The 23,664-nt window shown below is 32.1% G+C and overlaps 2 protein-coding genes across 2 annotated transcripts in view; one reads left to right on the top strand and one right to left on the bottom strand.

Moving 5' to 3' along the window:
• LOC126978655 (coiled-coil domain-containing protein AGAP005037) overlaps positions 1–10,165 on the bottom strand; it is a 281,533-nt gene extending 271,368 nt beyond the window's left edge. The window contains exons 1-2 of the mRNA XM_050827640.1: positions 10,035–10,165; positions 1,178–2,953 (exon numbers count right to left, since the gene is read on the bottom strand). Coding sequence (XP_050683597.1) covers positions 1,178–2,912 — 1,735 coding nt within the window. The 5' untranslated portion in view covers positions 2,913–2,953; positions 10,035–10,165. The remainder of the gene's footprint in view (positions 1–1,177; positions 2,954–10,034) is intronic.
• A 1,384-nt stretch (positions 10,166–11,549) lies between these two features.
• LOC126978665 (solute carrier family 35 member B1 homolog) lies at positions 11,550–23,408 on the top strand. Its single transcript, XM_050827659.1, has 7 exons — positions 11,550–11,973; positions 12,412–12,534; positions 13,590–13,823; positions 15,427–15,488; positions 16,197–16,344; positions 17,716–17,851; positions 22,050–23,408. Exons 1-7 carry the CDS (start codon positions 11,776–11,778, stop codon positions 22,115–22,117), a joined length of 969 nt encoding a protein of 322 aa, XP_050683616.1. The 5' UTR covers positions 11,550–11,775; the 3' UTR covers positions 22,118–23,408.
• Positions 23,409–23,664: the final 256 nt, after the last annotated feature.

Here is a 23,664-nt window from a genome sequence, read left to right as displayed (position 1 = left end):
TCTTGCATCCAATATATGAATCCTTAGCTTATTTAAATAATTGCTTCATTTTATATTTGATCATAAGACACTCATACTGCTATCTGAATCAACATGTGAAGCATAAACAGCCGAGCGATTTAATTTAATAATATGTCCATTACATGCGACGCTATTGTCGCCCCCTCGTCCATCAATTGTCCAATTTATATTTATTCAGACTCATGTCTGGATTCTGCCATATATAATATACATAATAATATATGTTCCTTAAAAATATTGGCACTTATCGACTTAATCGTCTATTAAACAACGTCTTGTGTGCCATATTGTTATTCATTCTCGCTGTTTAGTAAAGCTAGCGTGTTAGCGTGGCCTAGAATAAACTAGACCTAGCATAACCTAGATTTATATACTAGAATATACTCGACCGAAACAGCCCGATACTACGTGACCAATTACGATTTGTCAGTTAGTAACGACTACTAAATCATCATTATAGCATCAACCATTTCAACACAGCTCTCCTGCTTACTGGGAAACAACAGTGGAAAGTTTCGCTATTATTCGTCAACACTTGTTATAACGCACCGACAGTTATCTAATATAAATAACATACTTACATTATTATCACAACAAAATCCGCAAAGAAGCTAAGTGTGTTTTAAATTTGCTTTTATTAATTTATCTGTTACTCATTCAGTGACAAAAGAAACTATTTTTCATATAAAAATTGATTCTAAATTTATCCATACATCTCGTGCCGAGCTTTAAAACAAAGAATTTCAGCCCATTATTCAATATGACGTATAGATAATTTTTATCAAGTTACAAGGCAAGAATAAATTTAGAACTTCGGAAATTCAGCCCAGTTATTATTACTATCATTCAGTACCTATATTGTTACAGCAAAATTAAATATAATGCATTATTTTTCATGCCTGTTAGAGTTTAAAGAATGTAAAGTAACTATTACGTAGTTAGGAGCAAACGCATTCGTGCATATTTGATTAAAATTCTACTTAGTACATAAATATATATCTCTACTCTATATATCCCTACTCTGTGGTTGTTGTTCTACTCAATGTCGCGTCGAAACTAAGAAAACATGAACTATTTTTAATAAACATTACCGTTGTTGTCCCCTTGAAAGCTGGCAAAAACACATTAAGTCGGGACGAAGCTACTTACGACTTACCTCTGCCGACTCCACTTTGAAATATCCTTTGTATCTCGCCGGCTTCCGAGCCACTTTCCGATTCTGAATATACAGAATATTTGCCGCACGGCGCACGAACGAGTCTCTTACTGTTCACAAGTTTATTTAACACTCTACCACTCACACTTGTAGTCCGAACAGGTGGTTTAGGTGGTCCAACACAATTATGTACGTTCACAACACTGCTGTTACTACAATTAGAACTGTAAATATTAGAACTATCTCTAGATACCTTGGAAAGATTCGACACTATTGAAACTTCGTCCTCACATTGCATATTTTTTGCCGATTTTTTTACCTCAAAACTAACACGCTTTGATTGTGGAGTTAAATTAATAATATCACTTGTTTTAGAACCTCTCTGTGTAATGGAGTTCTGATGTTGAGATGCTGAATACGCTAACCTGTCTCCATGTCTGTAATTCACAGCAGTTTCTGTATAAATTGGTTTGTATTTTACAAAGGAATCCGTGCGTCGCTGAGGAGCTCCCCTTGCAAAAGGTGGTGAGACGTACGAAGTTTGAAAATTTTTCAACTCTGTTCTATCATAAAGGGAAATAGGCATCGAGTTTGAATCCAACTTTATCGAATTTGGAGAACTACATTCATATACTGCATGTTTTGGATTAAATCTTAGTGATGGCGATGTAGAATTTAGTGTTTGCTTGAAAATACATTCATCTTCCTTTTCCTTCATTTCTCTTATTTTTTGCCAATAGAAGGCCTCCACTTTCTGTCTTGTTTTCTCTTTATTTGCTAGATTATTAGATTTTGACAAAGTTGTCATTGAAATGTCTGTTTTATTTTTATGTGTTGATAAAGACATTGTTGATTGTAGGCTTATATTCGTTCTACTAAGCATATTGATTCCTTCCTCAGCTTCAATTGTATTTTTTACGTGTCTATACGGGGATACAGTTTGCGGCATATTAGGTATTCTGTGTCCTGCCGCTATAGGAGATGTAGGTGCTGAGTAGTTATAGGGTTTGTTGAAAAATGCATGGTCCAAGTGTGACTTTTTATTTGGACTAAAACTTTTATGTTTATCTAGTGATAAGCTACGAGCTCTAGTTGGTTGAATGGTCCTGACATCTGCTTCTTTTTTTGGCGAGATCAGAAACTTTGTACTAACTCTTTTGATTTCTGCTCCTACAGAAGACGGAGATGTTTGCGCTTGTGAAGCTTTGAAAATTTCAATTTCATCTTCTGTCGTTAGCTTATCATTTAGCCCTTCAATCGAGTGGTAGTACACATTAGGGTATCGGGAGACATTTTCGTCGCGTGCAGTTCCCTCAACTCTAAAATCTGACCCGCGGTCCATTTCATTATATGGCCTCGGCGGTACTTGTGGTCTTGCGGATTCATATCTATTGTTGACATTACTCCTTAAAATTGAGTCAGGTATATACTTGTTATTTTCAGAAACTAACGTACTGCTAGAGGATTTTCTAGATTCGATTATTTTTGTTTGTAAATCGTGTTGACGGTGACGTAGAGGTGAAGTGACAGATAGGTTTTCGTAAATTCTATTATTTTCGTACTGACGATTGAAATGGTCATTAGCTGCGGTAGAGGTTTGAGGACTGTGATACTCATTAGTAGACTGGCTCCTTTCGAACCATTGTTTTTGTTTTGGTTCTCGATTCGATTTGTGTGAAAAAAAAGGAAACAACTTGCGGAAGCTACTGCTTTTTTTCTTATTACTATTCGACATTATTATTTCATGTTTTATTACTCCTGATTGTATTATTTCGCCTGAAAACCAAAAATGTTTTTATTATCATTATCGTGAAAACTGAAACCCACTTTACCACCAATTATTTTGCCCCGAACTAGGTGCAAGATAACAATATATGTTTAATAGAATTTATAGAAAAGAAAAACTTTGAAACAACCATCCATACTCATCATACAAATGTTTGTACCTACCAGGATTTGAATCAGGGTCTAATCTAATTGAAAATGTTATGTTAAAAGTTTTGTTTCAAGAATATTGACAACATTCATTATATTAATATGAAGAGGAAACATTACTAGACATAGTGTGTGTATATCGTTGTATCTGTGTAGATCTACTAAATTTTGCAATGCAACAATGAACGTAAGCGTTATGCGATTTGATTACAGACAGTTAAAAATTCTGCCATAAATCGCACGCTTAGTGTAAGTCGTTAAGGAGTTCTATTGATCATCAGATTTTACTACGACAATTACTTTGCCATAACGACATTACGATAGGTGACTCAAATATCCTAATAGCACAAAAAAGGTTCGGCCGAGTATCGTTAATTTGCTCCAAAGAATTGAAGAGTATCGTTATTTTGTCATGGATTCCATAATCAGAACCTAACCAAACTCTCACCAAACTACCTTTGAAGTACATTCTTTCCAATAAAAAATAAATATAAAAATCATCGAAATTGGTTGGCGCGATATTGAGTAATTCGTAAATTTGTCGTGACACAATATAGCAAATTTAAGACTTTTATCGTTTTCTCATAGATTGTCAGATCTGGACCGAATTGCAATGGGACAAACAAAAAAAGAATTATCAAAATCGGTTCACCCAGTCGAAAGTTCCGTGTTAACAAAACTCCTCTATTTTTGAAGTCGGTTAAAAAATGGTAGCGACTGATGATGAGATACTATTATAATAACTTGTGCGGTATGAATTTGAGTAAGCGAAAAGTTAACTAAACTGAGGCCGAATATTCTTTAATAATACAATCCAGAACGAGCGACGAATCAATGAAGTCAGATGATTTGGGCTGTGGACCAATACCGTTGTTTTTTGTTCATTTGATTTAAGTTAATGTATATTGCTTTATTTTTTTGGAATACATTGTTTTATTTAATTACCTAGTCTTAAGTAATTAAATTTCTTGACTTAGAATGTTTCTTCTAATAGATATTTCATAAGAAAATTTTCAATAAATGTGACATCATAGTACTCTTCACATTATAGTATTTTACAAAGTGGTTTTTCTATTCGAGACACTCGATTTAAGATAAAATGCCGTTCAGTTTAAATTAATTATATGCCAAATATTGAAAAAAAAACAGGACGTAACGATGATACTCAAACAAATATTAGGTCGCTCAAATAATATGAAGCTTCTCATGTTTTATTTTAAGTAACTCAAATCAGTTTTGTAAGTTCAGTTGATCTCTTGTCACTCTCAGTCAGTCGCTCACTTACTAATACTATAACGTAAATTAATTATTTTGGCACTTAAAACTTTAATATAGTCACTTGTTTTTCATACTACCCTTTGTTTTGTACATTTTCTGGGATCATATTGTAAAAGCATATACATCGCCCAATAAAAGACTTACTAACTCGACTTAGCCGACTGGTAGGCATAAGAAGTTTATGTTTTTTCCTCGTGTTAGCATTATGATTGCAGTTTCTAGCAAATTCGTTAATGTGCTTATGGACACAAAGAACATTATCAATAAAATATTCAGATAAAAGCGTGTCTCCCTTTATCGTCTCACAACGACCCTCATCACCCTCGACCTCGAACAACCCTACGATCGTGATGGCTCAATCAAATTCAATGCCGACAAAATAAAGTAATGCACTTTATTAAATTAGTAAAGGGAACCTTAAACATTATTATAGTCATTATTATACTTTGTAAGATGATGATACATACTCAGTGTTAATAATAATAAAAATAATAGTCGTTTCTGTAAACGGTCTTATAGCAAAGAGCCTCGACCATCATCTCAAGAGGCTCTCACTTAATAAATGGATAAAGGGTCAGTTACAGAAAGCAGCTGTTTTGGGAACGGCACGCATCGTGCGGAAGTTCCTCAGTCTGTCGCCCTAACCACCGGCGGAATTGTCGTGAACCAACGCCGGCGGGACTCTATTTTTTATATTTATATTTGTAATATTGTTTTTTATAAATCTATACTAATATTATAAAGCTGCAGTGTTTGTTTGTTTGTTTGTTTGTACGCGCTAATCTCTGGTACTACTGGTCCGATTTGAATGATTCTTTCAGTGTTGGGTAGTCCATTTAAACGGCTATAGGCTATGTTTTTTTTTTCAAAATTAGGGATCCGTAATAAAATTGCTATTTTGTAACACAAGGTCTAAAATCGAAAACCTATTTTTGCGTGCGCTGCAAAAACTATTGACAATAGAACAAAATGATGTACAGGCTATAATATAGGCAATATTTTATTACTTATAAAACTATCGCGTGAATTATACTTTATATGGCAAAACAACGTTTGCCGGGTCAGCTAGTATGTTATATATAAATGTAGAAAATAAGATAAAATTGTAATAAAGATAATAATAATAATAACTTTATTTCCCAAACATTACAATAATTAATAATATTTAGTAGTTACAAATAGTTCTAAATTATATTATTAATTATTTACATACAAAACAGGGAGCAAAGACAGCTAAACTAGTATGAACTGTGTTTCAGCTGTCAGCGACTTCTCGGTACAAGATATTATACATTACCTATATAGTCAATCAAATTATCAAAATCAGATAAAATAAAAGTATAACTTCTAAGAATGTGTGTGTATGTGTGTGTGTGTGTGTGTGTGTTTGAGTGTGTGTGTGTGTGTGTTTGAGTGTGTGTGTGTGTGTGTGTATAGATATGTTATTATGATTTTTTTATATTTATTAAGTTGTTTTATTGTGTAAAATTCTCGGTCTCATGGAAATTCAGCCCATGGAGCCAGTTTTTGATTGTTTTCTTGCATTGTAATAAAGTCTGTGGGTATATGTTTAGTCTTGCGTTGGCTGCATTATATATCACACTTAATGATGTGTTAATGACACTTTTATGGTCTGATTGCTACTAATAGAACAGTTGCAGCGGTAAATTATCAAAGAGCGCACTAATTAACAATAAATCATGTCATAATTTATCGTTCTGCTTATCGGAGTTTAAATAAATCTATAAAATATAGATACAAAAGGTCCCTTCACTTATGGTATGTACGTATAGACTTGTAATAAAGTATCTTTCTCATACAAATTGTGTTTCATTTTCCATTTGTTTTAATTTCTGTCAAAATGAGTGAATCTAATATAGAAATTGTACCTTTATATTTTAAAATTGTATTCACTTACGTTCTTGTGTATATAGAATGTCATTGATTTTATTACGTAAAAAGAAAAAATGCAACGCTAGCCGTGATAAAAGTTATAATATTATTTTATATAAAATATTACTGTGCCCGTGCATCACATATTTTCTAATTAGGTATTAATGTGACTTGTAATAAAAATATTTTAATTTTGTAAAATTTTTGAATTTTAGCAGGACGTTCAGATGATGGTAATTGATACGCCCTGCCCATTACAATGTAGTGCCACTCAGGATTCTTGAAAAGCCCAAAGATTCAGAGCGGCACTACAGTTGTGCTCGTCACCTTGAGACATAAGATGTTAAGTCTCATTTGCCCAGTAATTGAGGTTGTTTTAAGAGTATTCAATCCGGGAATTTTCATGCCAAAAATGGACCTCGCTCTGGTCAACCGTTTACGGATAAAATGAACGCCATTTTGATAAACTGGAGTAGGTTCGTTATATTAGTAGTTACGCTATAGCTGAAAAACTGAGAACTGGCCAGATACAAAACAGTTTTGATCCATTTGAGAAAGCTAAGTAAAGAGAAAAGCTTGATATTTGGGTGCCACGCAATCTCACTGAAAGAAACCTAATGAACCATGTACTCATTTGCGATTCTTTATTAAGTATAACAAACAAAAAAAAATTACATGAAACTTTCGTGATGACGATTGCTTTTTGTTTTGATATTTTAGGTTAAAATAACTACAATTTGATTATTATTTAATTTATTTATTCACTAACTTATAAATTTATTTATTATTTCCTGGTAAAAATATTTCATTCTCATTAATGATGACAATGTTTTATCGTAAATAGTTGAAAAGATTTTCAATATAATATTTTTATCGACGAAAATACTTTTACCGAGTTAAAAGTAAGGCGGAGATTTTGTTTCTTGCGGACGAGTGGCTATATAAGTATATACGAATGAAAAAAAATGATATCTGTAAACACAAATATTTTATTATAGACACACATTTAAAAGATTAATTCATTTGATCTCAAATACACACTCACACACTTCATTATACCTCTCACACTGTACTTAACACACACCCCACACACACATACATTTTATTTCTTACTTCTTAGTACTTAGAATATGCTTGATTGTCTGTTAATAATGTATTGTAATATTTATAAGCTATGGAAGAGCGGAGTTTTGCTAACACAGGCGCTGTAGCGCTTAAAAGGAGACTCCAATCAAGAATATTGATTTATGTACATACTTGGTAAAGAAAATAGACATTTTGTATTTTTTGTATATTGCACAAAGACGGCGTTGGGAATTACATCCTTAGCAACCACAATAGGTACAGAACCTCATTATATATCGAGAGATTAAAATAGTTTGGGTTTCTAGGAGGTCGAGGTCAAAAGCTATTCAGGTTCAAACATTTCCCATAGAGGTACATTGAAAATGAGGTTTGAACAAGTTGGTTTGTTTGCATTGTAACTCAGTCATTGTAAGTAATTTGTCAATAGTATAAAGATAAATGTTGGCATAGTTGCCAAAGGTAAAGTGATGCGTATACCAAGTCTTGCCATAAATACTGAAACAATAAAACAAAAATCTATTGTAAATAACATTGATTACTTCTATAGCTTAATACATATATAAAGCAATTTAAAATATATAAAAAGCTTATTCGAAGTGGTCTTCATTAGGTGCAATACAGTCCTTTAAACGTTGAGGCCAGTTAACAATAGAAGCACGCACTCTTTCCATGGGAAAATACTTCACTGCCAATCGTTCGGGTCGATTTAGGGACTCCAAATTATGATGGCGTTTAGAGCAAACCGTAATCTCTAAAACTGAGCATAAATTATAATCCAACGGATTAAGAACGGGACTAGATGGCGGCTAGTCTTCAGCTCTGATGAAGTCCGAAACGTTCGTTTCCAACCAAGACTACGTAGACCAAGCTTTATGACCCGGCGCCGAGTCTTGCTGGAAGGACCATGTTTGGTTAATGAACATGGTGTTGTTAAGGAACTTCAATACTTTCTCAAGAATGGTCTTGATACAGTTGTGCTGATGTTTCGATACCTTTTTTACAATAGTATGGCTCTGTCACTTCTTCATAGCTAATACCCCACCACACCATCACTGAAGTCGGACAGTGCCCACGTTGCACTCTGTCGACTAATTAGGAAGCTTCCTCAGAGCTTTGAAAATAAATACGGTCATTTTGTTTGTTAAAATGTTGCTCTATTGTAAAAAAAATGTGTGTACCGCTTCAGTAGTTGTTTCGGTTTTATCATCCTATTCTTTTTTAAATTATCAGTTAAGAAATGACCAATACATCTCTTATAGCCTGCAAGTCCGAAGTCATTTTTTAAAATACGCGACATGGTTCTAGGTGCTATCTCCATGTCCCGAGATAAAATCTTTTGATTTCGGACAGGATTTCTTCGATTTATTTCCCTTACTGTTTTGACCACCTTTTTCGTACGAACAATACGTGGACGGCCAGATCATTTTCTGTCACAAGCAGAGGAGGTCTCGTTGTATCTCTTAATAGCCCGGTACACAAAGATTTCACTAATACCAAGCGTATGGAGAGTTTTAAAAATTTTATTTGGCTCCATACCTACTTTGTGTAATGCAATCACGGCAATTCGGTTCTCTTTATCATCCTATTCCATTTTAATATCGCAAAATATTGTACAAGGTTTTGGCGCCTAAATGAGAAAACTCAATGAACAATAATATAAAAAATACAGATTCCATATTCAAATGTAATATTTTGTTTATTTTTATTTGTTACAGTATTTATGGCCAGTCTAAGTACAATTCAATGGTAGAATATCAGCAGATGAAAAATTCCTTCAATTCAGTATTCAATTAAAATGCAGTAAAAAATGAACAGTAAAATGATTCGTAGTTACTAAAATGGCATAATATATTCATGAACCATTATCTTCTGGTCAACTTTGCCTGGCTTTTACTTGACCGCAGCACTAACGGTCAACAAAAAATAGAAATTTGACATGAATCTGAATCCTTTTCCACATACAGCGGATGGTAGCCTCCCACTTCTTTCTCTACGACCTCTATCTCTTTCGTTTGTTATTTTCCTTGTACAGTTGAGCGTTATTTATATGGATTCCGCGAGATGTAATAAAAGAGAACATTGATAAGAATAATAGTTTTATGATGTACCTAAAATTGCTCACGATTTAAATTGCCAAAATGTTCCGCATTCTGTATCAAGGGAAGTCTGGGAAGAACATAATATATTAAAACAAGTACTGCGCCTCTATTAGGTATTTGATAAAAAAATGAGTACACCAACACGAACGTAATATCGTTGTAAAATGTACGCTCACCGATTTGTTTAGAGTTCAATATTGCGTACCACGATAAACAATCATTGACTCATCGCTTAACCTATTAACAAATTTGTTAGCTCTATTATAATATAAGTAACAACATCTAAAAAAGATTAAAATTTGTTAAATTCATTCATTCAATGAATGCTACAAATTTAAATTGCCGCAATTATGGAACACAACAATGTTACAATAGGTTATTTAATAATTGAAGCATTATAATTGATAATTAATAAAGTTGAAGTTTGTTTGAGCATGAAATTTAGAATATTTTCAATATCCATAAAATTTCACATGTAGGTATTTATACATAGTTGTATGCCTCGTTATCTTTTATATAATTAATAAATTAAAATCATAAGTCTAACATTAAAGTACAATACTTACCAAATGCAATTGTAAATCTTTCTTCTTAAATAGCTTGCGATGTACTTAAAAGTTAAAAAAGCTAATAAGTTGGCACGTAATAATAAACGGACCAAAAAGAAAAACAAAATATAGCTTTTCATAAACAGAACATAACAACTTGTTAAGTTTGAAGGTCATGCCAAAACTCTACATTCTACAACGAAGAGTATACATATTGCGTATTAAATTTAATGGTTCTTATGCTACCAGGAATAAAGTTCAAATTTTAAAATAACTGTTGAATAACTTGAATAACACTCAATGTGTGTCGCATAAGTAAATTTTCTGTTTCTTTATACGTAATATTTAAAATGCAGTGTAAGTATTGTCTGTGATGAATTTTGTTTGCAATTATTTTTGAAAAGTGATGATATTATTGTTTAAAAGTTTGAAAGAGCTTTCTAGGCTACTTATAAATAAAAACCTTAAATAAGCGTGAAAACACATTTTATAAGGTAGCAACATTTCTTTGATTCCCTAGACTTAGACTCTAAAGGGCTTGAACCCAAGGCCATTAAACAGGTGAAGAAAAAGTTCTGTCGGTAGCTAACAGTCGCTGGTGAATCGCTCATTCCAAAGTTTGTTTATACTATTTGCAATGTATCCAAATAGAGATGATGAATATGGCACGTCGTATGAGTGTGGAATTTGATAAAGGAAACCGTCAAACAGCTCTTCATTCGAACCCTGTCATAAACAAGGTACAAGATACCTACATGAATTGCTTTGTCTCCTAGTCAGGTTCAATAGAACGTCAACTTATCGAGCCGTTAACAGAACATTGGATCAACCACAATTCGAACAGATCTGCGTTGCTAGTGGTCAAATGGCTCGAGGCTTCTGGGCTCACCAGACATGATATGAGAGCAATACTCCATAATATTATGTGCCTGCACCTGTGTTTTATGAAGCGCTAGAATGTAGGTTGGCTTAAAGTATTACCTTGCTATTTCTATTACTATATTGAATATTAATGATATTTCATTATACCCAGTTTCTTCGATGCTAATTTGGGCTTGACATCCAGGTCCCGCAATTGGCAGCCGGTAGTTTATTAATTTGAAGACCTAATTAATTAATTTGAGACCCAATATTTCGATACTAAGCGAAGTATTTTAGTAGACTATAGAGTGATGTTAAAGAGCGGTGATACGACAAATGGTTCCAAATTTCTTTTCATACGTACTGATTTTTATACATCCTTTTGACAGACATAAGACGCTTATGACACGGTAGCATCCAACAGTACAATATGCCAAATAAGCACTGCACTGCAAATAAGCACATTTAAAAATATAATATTTTATAGATTATAGTGAATGATAAAGATTTGGCTTTAATGTACTGAGACATTACTGTTACTGAACCGAGCCATAAACATAGACAGAGAGAAACAACATATTGGACGGCTGCATGGCTTTGCCTTTGCCTTTCCAATTAATGGGAAGAAGAAGAAAAAAACAATATTGTAAATACTAATACGTGTTCAAATATTATTTGTGATTGTGATTTTAACGTTTTACTTGTAGCTAGTAGGTAGAATATTAAGTATGATTTAAATGAAATATAAATGAGATAATATATTACGTGTCAATTTCCGATAGCTGTAGCTATATCTTAAGATTGTAAATTAACTAATTACATATTAATCGAAGTATATTTTAAGTCATAAATTCAACCTCAACAGTATTGCTTAGCATTACAATTTATCTATAACAACATGATTAATAAAAATTCAACTGAAATTCGCTTTATATTCTTTGCGAGTTCAATATTTTTCTGTTACTTTATTTATGGAATGCTGCAGGAGAAAATTACAAGAGGAAAGTATGGAGAAAATAATGAAAAATTCACATGCACATTATCACTAGTTTTAGTTCAGTGCATCGTCAATTTAATATTTGCACAAATTTTAATGGTAAGAAAATTTATATATTATATATATTTAATCAATTTACCTTGTAGTTCTTTACAACAATTTGATACCCTTTTTAAATATCAAGATAAGAAACATTACTAAACAAGACATATTTTGCATTTTAATTCTGAATCTTTCTCTTTGTACTAATAATATGCCATATAATAATAAGTAATTGGCAAATTTTGTGTGAAAAAGTCAAGCTAGGTGATAATTTTGGTTAATAGATAATAATACATATAAAGTAAAATATGCTGTGGTGTCACAAATTTATGTAAGAAACATAAAAATTATATTGAATTATATCCTTATCACTATCTGTCAGTCAAAATTTGTCCATACATTAATTTAGAAATTACTCATTGAAGATATATCAGACATAAGCGAGAGCTGTTACACAGCCACTCAGTGTTCTATTAATTTACATTTCAATTGCAGTTATCATGGAAACATGAAAAGGATTCAACAAGAAAACTCTATTATTTCTCATCAGCACTCACATACTTATTAGGAATGGTTAGCTCAAATATGGCTTTGCAGTGGATTAATTATCCCACACAGGTAAAAGCAGCAAAATGATCCTTATCAAATATTACTGTTATTTTATGCTGAATGTTAATGGTAATGTCAGTAGTGATAGGTTCTTTTACATGAGAGTATTCAGTTGACTGTACTTTGAAAGAAGCATTTGGGTACATGATGTGTATGTAAATTGATGCATCTAATTGCTTGAACATTCTCCTTTACTGTAATGTCAGATATGCCTTTTTTACATCAGAGTATTAGGGTCCCAATGGCTCAATCAGCCTTGTCAAATGGAGAGAGCCTGCTCTCCGTTTGACTTTATCTCCATTTGAAGGGTAAATTATAGATAAATACTAAACCTATGCCTAAATAAAGAGACAATTAACATAATATGTTAAAATTAAATCACATTACACATGTTGGCTCGGAATGACTCTAGGTGTGGGACATTAGACACCCGAAAAAAAAATGCCACTCTGATTATTTGGATGTTTGAGTAACTTATACATATTATAATGATATTCATTTAAGCTTTTTGTACTTCTTTATCATAACATTCACTATGTTAAAACATACACAAAGTTTTAAAATCACATATTATGGATTTACAGAAGATTGACGACATTTATTTTAAAGGTGTTGTTAGTATTTGTTCATATAGAAATAAATGGATGAATAAAAGAGCTTGCATTAAAAAGGTTTTATTGGTATGAAGGAGGTCAGAGAATGTATGTTAAAGCCCTGGCATATGGAAGTCTAGGACCTTGACCTCACTGCAAGTACATGTATGTTTCTTGTATTTGGTAATTCATTGAATCACTATAAGTAAATACATTGGGATTGTCGAAGAAGATTATGATTGAGTTAGTCCATCAAGTAATGATAAAACAGTGTGGTTTTGACCACTACTACTTCTCCTTCACACAGTTGATTTCCACAACTCCACATAATATGTGCCTATTTTGGGTAAAACTACTAATATTTTCTTAACTATCTAACTGAACTAAGTATTTTCCTCTTTGTGTTTTTACTATTTTTAAACTACCTAAGCCTTGGTATGAAATCAAAAAAGTTTATTTTAAATATTACAGGTAGTCGGTAAAGCAGCAAAACCTATTCCTGTAATGGTGTTAGGTGTTTTACTTGGAAGAAAAGTTTATCCAATCAGGAAATACTTTTTTGTGTTCCTCATTGTAACTGGTATTGTTTTATTTATGTATAAAGATCAAACAAAGACAGTTACTGAAGAGTCACAAGGAATGCTTATCGGAGAGTTGTTATTATTCCTTTCCCTGACAATGGATGGTCTAACTGGAGCTGTACAGGTAATAATAACACATTATCTCCAATTCAGTAAAAAAAATAAACAACATTGCTGTCACTTTTATTTAGCACTCAGTATGGACTTAAACTGGTTTTTAAGTATTAATGTTTAGGTTGTGTTTGAATCCAGTGATTTGTGTATAAATTCCCTTTAAAGTTTGTGTGGGTCATCATTTTTTTCTTTTGAAATTACACATTATCTATAAATTTGTTCTAAATTGGCATAAGGGTTTATTGAATATTTGTGTATAGTAAGTCAGTCTTGATTTTGCTTCTTCCTTCTTTCTAGTTTATGTTTTACAATCCCTATTACAATATTATGATGAATCCATTTTTATGTCATCTGTCAGTCAATCTCAAATCTGCATTGCAATATTATTTTCCAAATCCGTAAAGTATATGAATTACTTATAGAATGTAGATATCTCCTTATGTTTGATAACAATGCTTAAAACTAGTATAGTTTTAAACACTGTAAATGAAAATTTTTACAAATACTATATTTAAAGATATAAGCCCAATTGTAGGGTCCACAGTAAATGTACTTATAATAACCTTTTAATCTTTTCCCGATGATTAAGTATTTTAAAAATAACAACTCCAAACTATGAAATATGTTATTCTAGTGTTCTCAACCGGGATTTATTACTAAATTGATATGATTGTGGATTTAACCATAAAATTATTGTAGTTAGGTATCAGCTGTCTGTATGATTTTTATGTACCTTATCAAAGCAGGAATAGATAACTTTATTATAATAATGGACACACTGTTCTCTATTACCACAGCTCAGCTTCTTTTCCTCCATCAGTCAGCAGGCAGTATCCCTTGTGTATATACTATATACCACTATAGCTGCTATAGTAACAAATAATAAAAACCAATATGAGGTATTCCAAATTTACGGAATTGATACATTGTTATGGTATTATTGTCACTTCACTATATTAGTGAACATATTGTGAGAATAGAACCAGCTCCATAATACGCCAAATAAGAGACAGCACCAACAGCATCCTTGGTGTGATGGCAAGTAGGCTAGATTACTGAGGCACTCGGTGAACCTCGGAGTGGGAAAACCACCTTAGCAGTAGACTAACATTTAGTTATTTAGTTTGGTTACTAACTCAATATGGATCTTGTTATCTGTAATTAAATGAATTATTATTATTGTGATTAGCTTAGTAGAGCAAACAGCAAGACCTATCTCGATAGAGATAAAATGCTTTGTATTCATGAAAGATACATAAAAATTAACAAGATTGCAATATTATCCTCAGTTGTCAAACAATCAAACTTAAAGTATAATAAAATCCCAGTATTCCTCATTTACAAACACGATTATGTATTGGTTAAATTGAATATGAGATATGTAATGTGTTTCATAGAATTGTAATTATAAAATTTAAATGTTAATTGTTGAAGTTTTTCCTTTAGCAATTATTCTTTTTGTTATTCATAACCTCTTCCTTGCTCTACTATCAAATGTTTGGGTTCATATTACCTGCCTCACATTAATACATCTTGTTCTTTTTTTATTAGTCTATTGTTATGTAGTTCATGTATGTCTTACAAAACTGATGTTTTTACTATCACTATTACAGGAAAGGATAAAGAGTGAATCATCGCCAACTGCATATTCTATGATGTTGAACACTAACTGGTGGTATGTTGGATTTTTATTTCTTATCAGTTTATGTAAATTGTAAGCCCAACTAAATTTATCATCACACTTTAATTATAATGACAATCATACAAAATTGAATGAGCTATGTGTCAATGAAAAAACTATACAAATATAGTTTGTTAGATAGGAAATATATTATACCCTTAATAGATAATGCAGATACGGTTGGTTTTATATTCAAGCAGTTGATGATGTTCCTTCCACTAATTTCTTAGTGTAGAGTGACTTCAACATGAATAACGCTGATTCGCATGATTTTCGGATTACACAATGTATAATTTAGCATTAGCGTACTATCTGTCCCAATTGGCCGTGATAGGAATATCCTCATCATTCCGGAAGACGTCCACTGCTGGACAAAGGCCGCCCCCAAAAAACGCTATTACTATCGGTCCTGCGTTGCCCTCGTCCAACCTATCCCGGCGATCTTGACCAGATCCAGTACTTTTTGAAGGCCTACCTTACTTTAGGAATGGAAAGGAATAATTTATAATATTTTTTTTTTCAAATTAGATTAGAAATGGCTTAAATAAAAAATGCACCATAAAGTATCAAATGTTTTGCCTAATTTTGTGTATAAATGTTATGTGTTCATAATACAGTTTTAAATCCGTTAGTTATTCTCAGATATAAAAGAAAGAATCTGATTTTTTATTTACTTCATTAAAATTATTATTCCTTTTTCAGGTCTTCTTTAATTCTATCGGTTGGTGTTCTCGTGAGCGGCGAAGTATTCAAGTTTGCTGTGTTTGTAACCCAATATCCTGAAACCCTTATATATTTGACAGGATTTGCACTAACCGGTGCACTGGGACAACTATTCATATTTTTCATGGTAAGTGTTTTTTACGAATGTTAATAATAATGAAGACAGAGAATACTCAAAACCTTTTTTTTGCTTCAAAGTAACACTTAATTAGTATATATTATATATATATTATAAAGGTGCAGTGTATGTTTGTTTGTTTGAACGCTCTAATCTCTGGTACTAGTGGTCCGATTTGAATGATTCTTTCAGTGTTGGGTAGTTCATTTATCGAGGAAGGCTATAGGCTTAATGTTCTTTGTTCTATGTTCAAAATTAGGGATCCGTAATAAAATTGCTATTTTGTAACACAAGGTCTAAAATCGAAAACCTATTTTTGCGTGCGCTGCAAAAACTATTGACAATAGAACAAAATGATGTACAGGCTATAATATAGGCAATATTTTATTACTTATAAAACTATCGCGTGAATTATACTTTATATGGCAAAACAACGTTTGCCGGGTCAGCTAGTATTATATATATATATATATATATATCTGCCATTTTTTTTCAATAACTTGCCATTTGTAAGTAGTGAAATAATCAGTGATCCCTAAAGAAAATAGGTGAAAATTTGATGCTGCAAGGCCAGGACTATATAGCTGATGCATTCCCCCTCCCCTTTCTATTGGTAAATTCCGGTCGCTCTCCAATCCCACAATACACATGATTTATTGCGAGTTCATCTAGGTTTTTATGGTTAAAAATGTTTTGTGGTTAACCCCCAGTTATGTCATAACAACTGATATGCTGATCTAGCTCCCCCTTTAATAAAGACATCACGAGGTGACCAGAACAAGGTACATATTGATATCAAAAATCCTGGATTGATATCGCTTTAACCAACCTTGTGCTACTCTTACTCACATTGCATTCGGTCGATAAATGTCACAATTTTTTTTCTCAGCCTGTGTCACATGCGTTTCTAATTTGTGGTTAATTTTTGAAATGTATCGATTTTCATCATTAAGTAGAATTATTTCATTTTGACAGAAATAAAAACAAATAAAAAATAGCTGGAACCTAAATTTTTACTAATTTGTTTCTTTTTTTTTTAATGACACTTTTTTAATGTCATCAAATCCAGCTAGCCAAATATATAAATAGATAGTACAGTAAGATATTTTATTACTAGTTTATACATATTATATGCGAAAAGACTTTCCCAGCCCATGTTTATCTCTCTTCCTCACTAGTTTAAAATTAGTTAATCTAAGATTTTTGGTACTGTAAAATGATGAATCTTTGCAAAAACAATTCGCTGTTATGTGATATACCTACCCTTATGAACAGCTATTAATTTTATATAATTTTTTAAATGTATAAAAATATTTCCATTGTGAATACATATTTGTATGTTTATTTAATAATTTTAATGGATTTAAAACTGCCTTACAGGTATCTGAGTTTGGGCCCTTAGCGTGTTCTGTTGTGACAACAACCAGAAAGTTTTTCACGGTGCTAGCATCTGTTCTTTTCTTCGGCAACGTGCTATTGGTCAGGCAGTGGATAGGCGCCATTATTGTGTTCACCGGTAAGTTAATGAATACCTTTGCAGAAGAGATATTATTTTTCATAATACATTTTTATTACTAGTGATAGCGATGTGGTGAGCGATGTCTTTTGCACCTTAGAACAATAACTCAACTAACGACAGTTGTTAAATAATTCTTACTTAACTGTTTCAAAAACACTCTCCTTTTTATCATATGGCGTAACTTTTACTGCTTCAGCTAAATCTGTATAATAACTAGATACTGTATAGAAATTCTATACACTATTTTATACATAAATTTCTAAGTATGTCCTTTCCAAGAAAATTTCATAGTCCATGTATTTTTCACGCATGGCATTAATGTCAAGATACTGTACCTGGCTTGCATTGTGGCAAAATAGGGCTGGAGTATGAAAATGTTATTTATCCTTAATGATTCCCTGAACACCAACTACGTGAGCTGGCATTGCACACCCGTAATAACATTGGCCAATAAATTTATACAAATAAATATTTTAACTTTCAGGAAGCTAATAATAGTGTACGAAATGGGTTTTGCATATTTAATGATTCATTAAGCGTCGCGTTGTATTCATTATTTTCAACTATATTTGGCAAAACCAGTGTGTCCCAATGCCACTTTTTGAAAGAGACTGTTCTACTTTCGAAATGACGGTGGCGTAATAGGTAGCACCGGTCACGAGATCGTTAGCTCTTACCACGATTCCCCCGGTTCGATACTGGCGTGTCGCGTTACCTACCAAGGTGTTTTTGGTTTTCGAATAATGCTTACTACTCGGCTTAGTCGAGTTAGTAATTCTTTTGTGGGGCGATGTATATATATATATGCTTTTACAACAAGATCCCAGAAAATATTCAAAACAAAAGTATTACGTTATTCAAAGGAATTGTTAAAAAACGTTTGTGTGGTAAAGATTACTAAAACATAAATTACTTTCTTAATGATACCACAGATTGGGAATGGAGTGACCATCCTCAGGCTATTAAGTAATAAGTTTAATTGCACAATATTACTTTGTAAACATATTTTTTTCGATGAAAAAAAAAGACCGCTGAGTTTGTTGCGCCCGTTCTTCTCAGGTCTGAGGCATTCATTTTGGAATAGGTGGTAGTTTTTGACTTTCAATAAGTGATGTCACATCCTATTTTGAATAAAAATATTTGAATTTGAATTCATATGCGCGTTTTTATAAGGACGACAACTCTCTTGTGATTCTTTTGTTGTTGCAAGAGTATGTAGGCTTCAGTGATCACATACCAACAGGTGATGCATACTTTTTTTTTTCCATAGTCAAATAATGAAGGAATAAGCCTTTATCGCAAACAATGTAAAGATTATTACATACGATCTATGTATTATTCTAATCTTATTAACATTCTAATCTAACTAATATTCTAATCTAAGTGATGTTATTAATCTTCATCATCGTTCGCTTGTCTTCCGACGTAGGCCTCCTCCAGAATTTTCCATTGTGATCTGTCCAGAGCAGATCATGTCCACGTTGGTCCAGTCACTTTAATCCTAAAATCATATCTAATGGGTTGTCTTCCTTGATTCCTTTTCCCTTGTCTTGGATACCAATCTAAAATATTTAATGTGAAAAATAAACTTGACTCAAATAGGCTTAAACTTAGCGCTTTAACCATTATAAATATTTCCTTAAAATACCTGAATCTACTACAGGATAAAATCGGAAAAAGTGGGTTTTTGAAATAGCCTCCTAATTTTAAAAATATTAATTTAATGTGAATGTAGCTAGTTAAATAATTTATGTTGAATATAATTTTTTTTTGACCTATATCAATTACAGATTATGCAGAATTTTGCCTTTTGTGGTACTTTTTTTTGGGTATAGTTAGTTGCCCTGAAAATACTAAAAAAGATAGATGCCCTTTATTCTGTGTAAAGGAAAAAGTCGTTCATATTCTATGAGAAGTGTACATGTTTCTGAAGAATGTAGCTTGTAGCTTTCATGTAGCCATTTCTGACACATTACACATTGAATCCAATCGGATTTATACTTCAAAACATTCTATAGAATTATTTCTTTATTCGTATCTTAAGAGTTATCCGCCCATGTCTCTTAGTATTCTTTACGGGCAAAGCTTTAGATTTCTTCCTTTAATTTCATAGTTAAAAAATAATTTGTCTGTTTAATGTTAACTTTGAAATAATCATTTTCTTTATCACATAAATTAGCTAGGTTGTCATCATCGTTTTCACTAAGAATTTAAATCGCAATGTTCTCGATGGAATCCCAAATTGTCGTGATATTTCGTTTATTATCCCATGTCTTTGTCTATTTCATCGGTAGCTAGTTGTATTTGTTCTCCAGTCCAAGAATATACTCGAGGTTGCACTATTCTATTCTTTTGTATTTTCATTGCATGCTTCAACTGAAATCAAATACAAATAATCGTCCCTTATTGTCATAAAAATCACACGAGCGAAATGCGTTCTTACCGTACGATATTCCGTAGGCAATTGAGGTGAGCGTGAATGCGTCTCCTACTTATAATATTAATTCCTAGTTACGAGTTTGGGAAGATAGGTGTTTTGAAAATGAGGCATCTATCCCGGTTTTACCCTATGTCCAGGAAAAAGTAGAGCTCGCTAGAAAAACATACAAGAAACTCAACGGCCACTCTTTTAAATCAATGAGTTTTTTACAACACCTTTATTATACATAGCAAGTTGGTTTGCAAGGTGTAATGTCTAATAGTCTATTGTTATGGGGCAATGCAGCCGATATTAATGCCATCTTTGTTCTGCGGCTCTTGTGCAAAAGCTGAATAGCTCTCTAGTTATTCGCGCTATTTATAGCCTAGGTCGTAAAGAATCATTAAGAGAAAAATTTCATGAAATAAACATTTTAACTGTTACATCTCCATATATTCTTGATAATATTCTGTATGTTCATAAGCACATAAACGAATTTTCTAGAAATTGCGACGATCATAATGTTAACACGAAGCACGAACATAATCGTCTTTTATTGGGCGATGCAAACCTAAGCTTTTACAGTATGATCCCAGTAAAATATACTGAAAAAATGTGTTACGAAATTCAAGAGTTGTTAAACATTGTTTGTGTGGTAAAGGTTACTATAACATTAATGTATTTCTTAATGATACAGTCTGGGAATGGAGCGAGCTTCCTCAAGCTATTTAATTATAAATTTTATTGTACGATACTACATAATATTATATATATTATATTGTAATGAAATTAAGAAAAAGCCCGGTGAGTTTCTTGCGCCCGTTATTCGCATGTCTGAGGCGCACTATTACGAATGTGTGCTAGTTTTTGACGTTGAATAAGTAATTTTAAATTCGATTTTGAATAAAAATATTTGAATTTGAATATTTAGACGCAGATGCACCTTCCTGAAAGTAATGCTGGTGGCACCCGTGTTACTTTATAATATATATTTGGTCTAAAACCTTAAATTAAAACCGATTAAACTATCGATTACTCTTCAATTCAATTGAATTCCTAAAGTGGGCAAACAAGTTCGAATGCGAAAATCCACCCTCATCGTTTTGACGTCTGGTATACTATAACCGCACGTTTTGCTTAGAATTTCTTGTCTCGCACAGCCACTTTGTGGAATCAATTACCAGCTGCTGTTTTCCCGAACGGTTAGGACTGAGGGATCATCAAGATTAGAGTATACTCACAACTTAAATGCCGCTATTGTATTTCTAAACCCCTGGTCATTCGGATAATGCTTTTTTGCCCGTTTAGCCCTCACTTAGGTATATAAGAAAAAAGTTATAATTAAATAGATGTTACAATAGTTAAATCTAGGCTTTTTCTATATTTTATTGTCTTTATTTATAATTAGTTCGATGACGTGACACAGCAGCTGTACCTACTGATTTTGCAGTTTTTTTTAGCTTGATTTCGAATTCACAAAGTGAGGTCGAAAGTGCAATCCGCCCTTACCACACACACATCTAACATTAATTGCTGCTGCGAGTTTTTGTTTTGTTGGAATTCAAGCTAAATAAATTTATTTAATTAAAGATTACCAACACCCCCAATATATACAAATGCAAATATGAAAACATTTTGCAGAAGGAAATTAATTGTTTGATTAAATTATGAATGAATCATTTAATTTCAGTAAAACCTTTTTTGTATTGTTATCGTACTTGTATAAACGTGATACCTTATAATAAATTGTTTATTTATATTTCTGTTCATTTTCAGGTTTGTTACTAGACATTTTATACAGCAAGAGTAGAGCGCCACCAGCGAAGCGAGTTGTAAACAAGTAGTTTACGAATTTCCACAAGTACTGAAGTTTGGCCGGGAATAATTAATTTTTGAATTGTGTATAGTGTAATTGTTTGTCACTTGACTAGCTATGACCAAAAGCTGTTATATTTTATTTATTTTTTTTAGTTGAAATATTAATAAATATTTTATATTTTTAAAGCAAATAATTTATATCAATGTGTTCATCAAAGCAAACTAGTTTTATCAGCCGCTTCAGTAATAGCCTAGCTTTTTAATTAAATTTGACTTACATGTTTTATTATTTTGTGTTTACTGAATAAACGTATAAATATATATTATAATAACCGAACTAAATAAGATTATAAAACGGCCTTTAGCCATTTGTCTAAACTCTAAAACATCCGTAAAATGACTGGGCTAGTTGTTTTAAATGTATTAAATGCCGTCATGCCAGCAAAGGATTAAGTTAGCCAGTTTCAATTAGATGATTGCAATATTTATAAATAATTGCTAAATTCCAAAAAAAAAAAATGCGCACACCACTGTCAGTTTTTTTTCTGAGACTGGAGTTTAGTATGTAAGAACGAGTGTCTTCTGATATACCAGATATGCCAAAATATACTAACCTCAAAGAATCGATGTGTGCTTTCAGACCACTCTACAGAAGTGAGAACTTCACCAAGGTCAGGTTAATACGATATGCAACTATATTTTTTTGGAGCGCGATCAGTCAGAGCAAGTTCGCCAAAGTAATTTATACACAACTAAATAATATAATAAACTATAAAGATATAGAGAAAAATCCTGTTCTTCGTATTTTTAACCTCGCCTTGATGATGATTTCACTCCTGTCATGTCGTTATTGTAGTTATTTTATTTACTCTATGGTCGGAAATAGTAGAGCCATAGCGTACTAATAATACTAATGTATGTGGATACAAAGGCAAGCATACAAATCTCTTACCGTTTCTTTGAATATAGCAAAGTGGTATTTACAAAATTTTAATATTTAAGTATACTTATTGTTTCATGTAGATATTTGATGATATTTTCATTGTATGTTTCATTTGTTTGGCCCATGAGTTAAAACTTACGTCATTATTAAGTGACTTAATAATTGGTTCAGAGGCAAACTTTTATTACTGTTGTAGCTGTGAATTTATACCTTTTTTTATTTCAAACGTATTGAAAGAGGACAGATGTAAATTTTAAGTGAGATATTTTAAATATACTATAATTTTAATATTACTCGATAATATTTATAATATTGTGTACAATTTTTTTTATAATGTTTTATGACAAATATAAAATAATAAATGTGAAGAGTAATTTTAGTTTTTCTCAAACTAATCTCCTTTTTGCTATTTATTAGTAGGTAGGACTTGATGTGAAAGTAACATTTTGTTCTTTTAAATTGATTTTTGTATAAGTGTTTTTATATAGCCATATATAAATTCCGTTCTTGTTTTTTAAAACCTATCAGATTTAACTTTTTATCAAATATTTTGTATGAATCATACAGACTTAAAGAATCGTCAGTTGTTACTTTCAACTGGTCTAATTAGTTATAGGTAGTAGAGATTAT

Source organism: Leptidea sinapis, chromosome Z (genome assembly GCF_905404315.1).
Source record: "Leptidea sinapis chromosome Z, ilLepSina1.1, whole genome shotgun sequence".
NCBI lineage: Eukaryota > Metazoa > Arthropoda > Insecta > Lepidoptera > Pieridae > Leptidea > Leptidea sinapis.
This window is presented reverse-complemented; position numbering and strand designations above follow the sequence as displayed.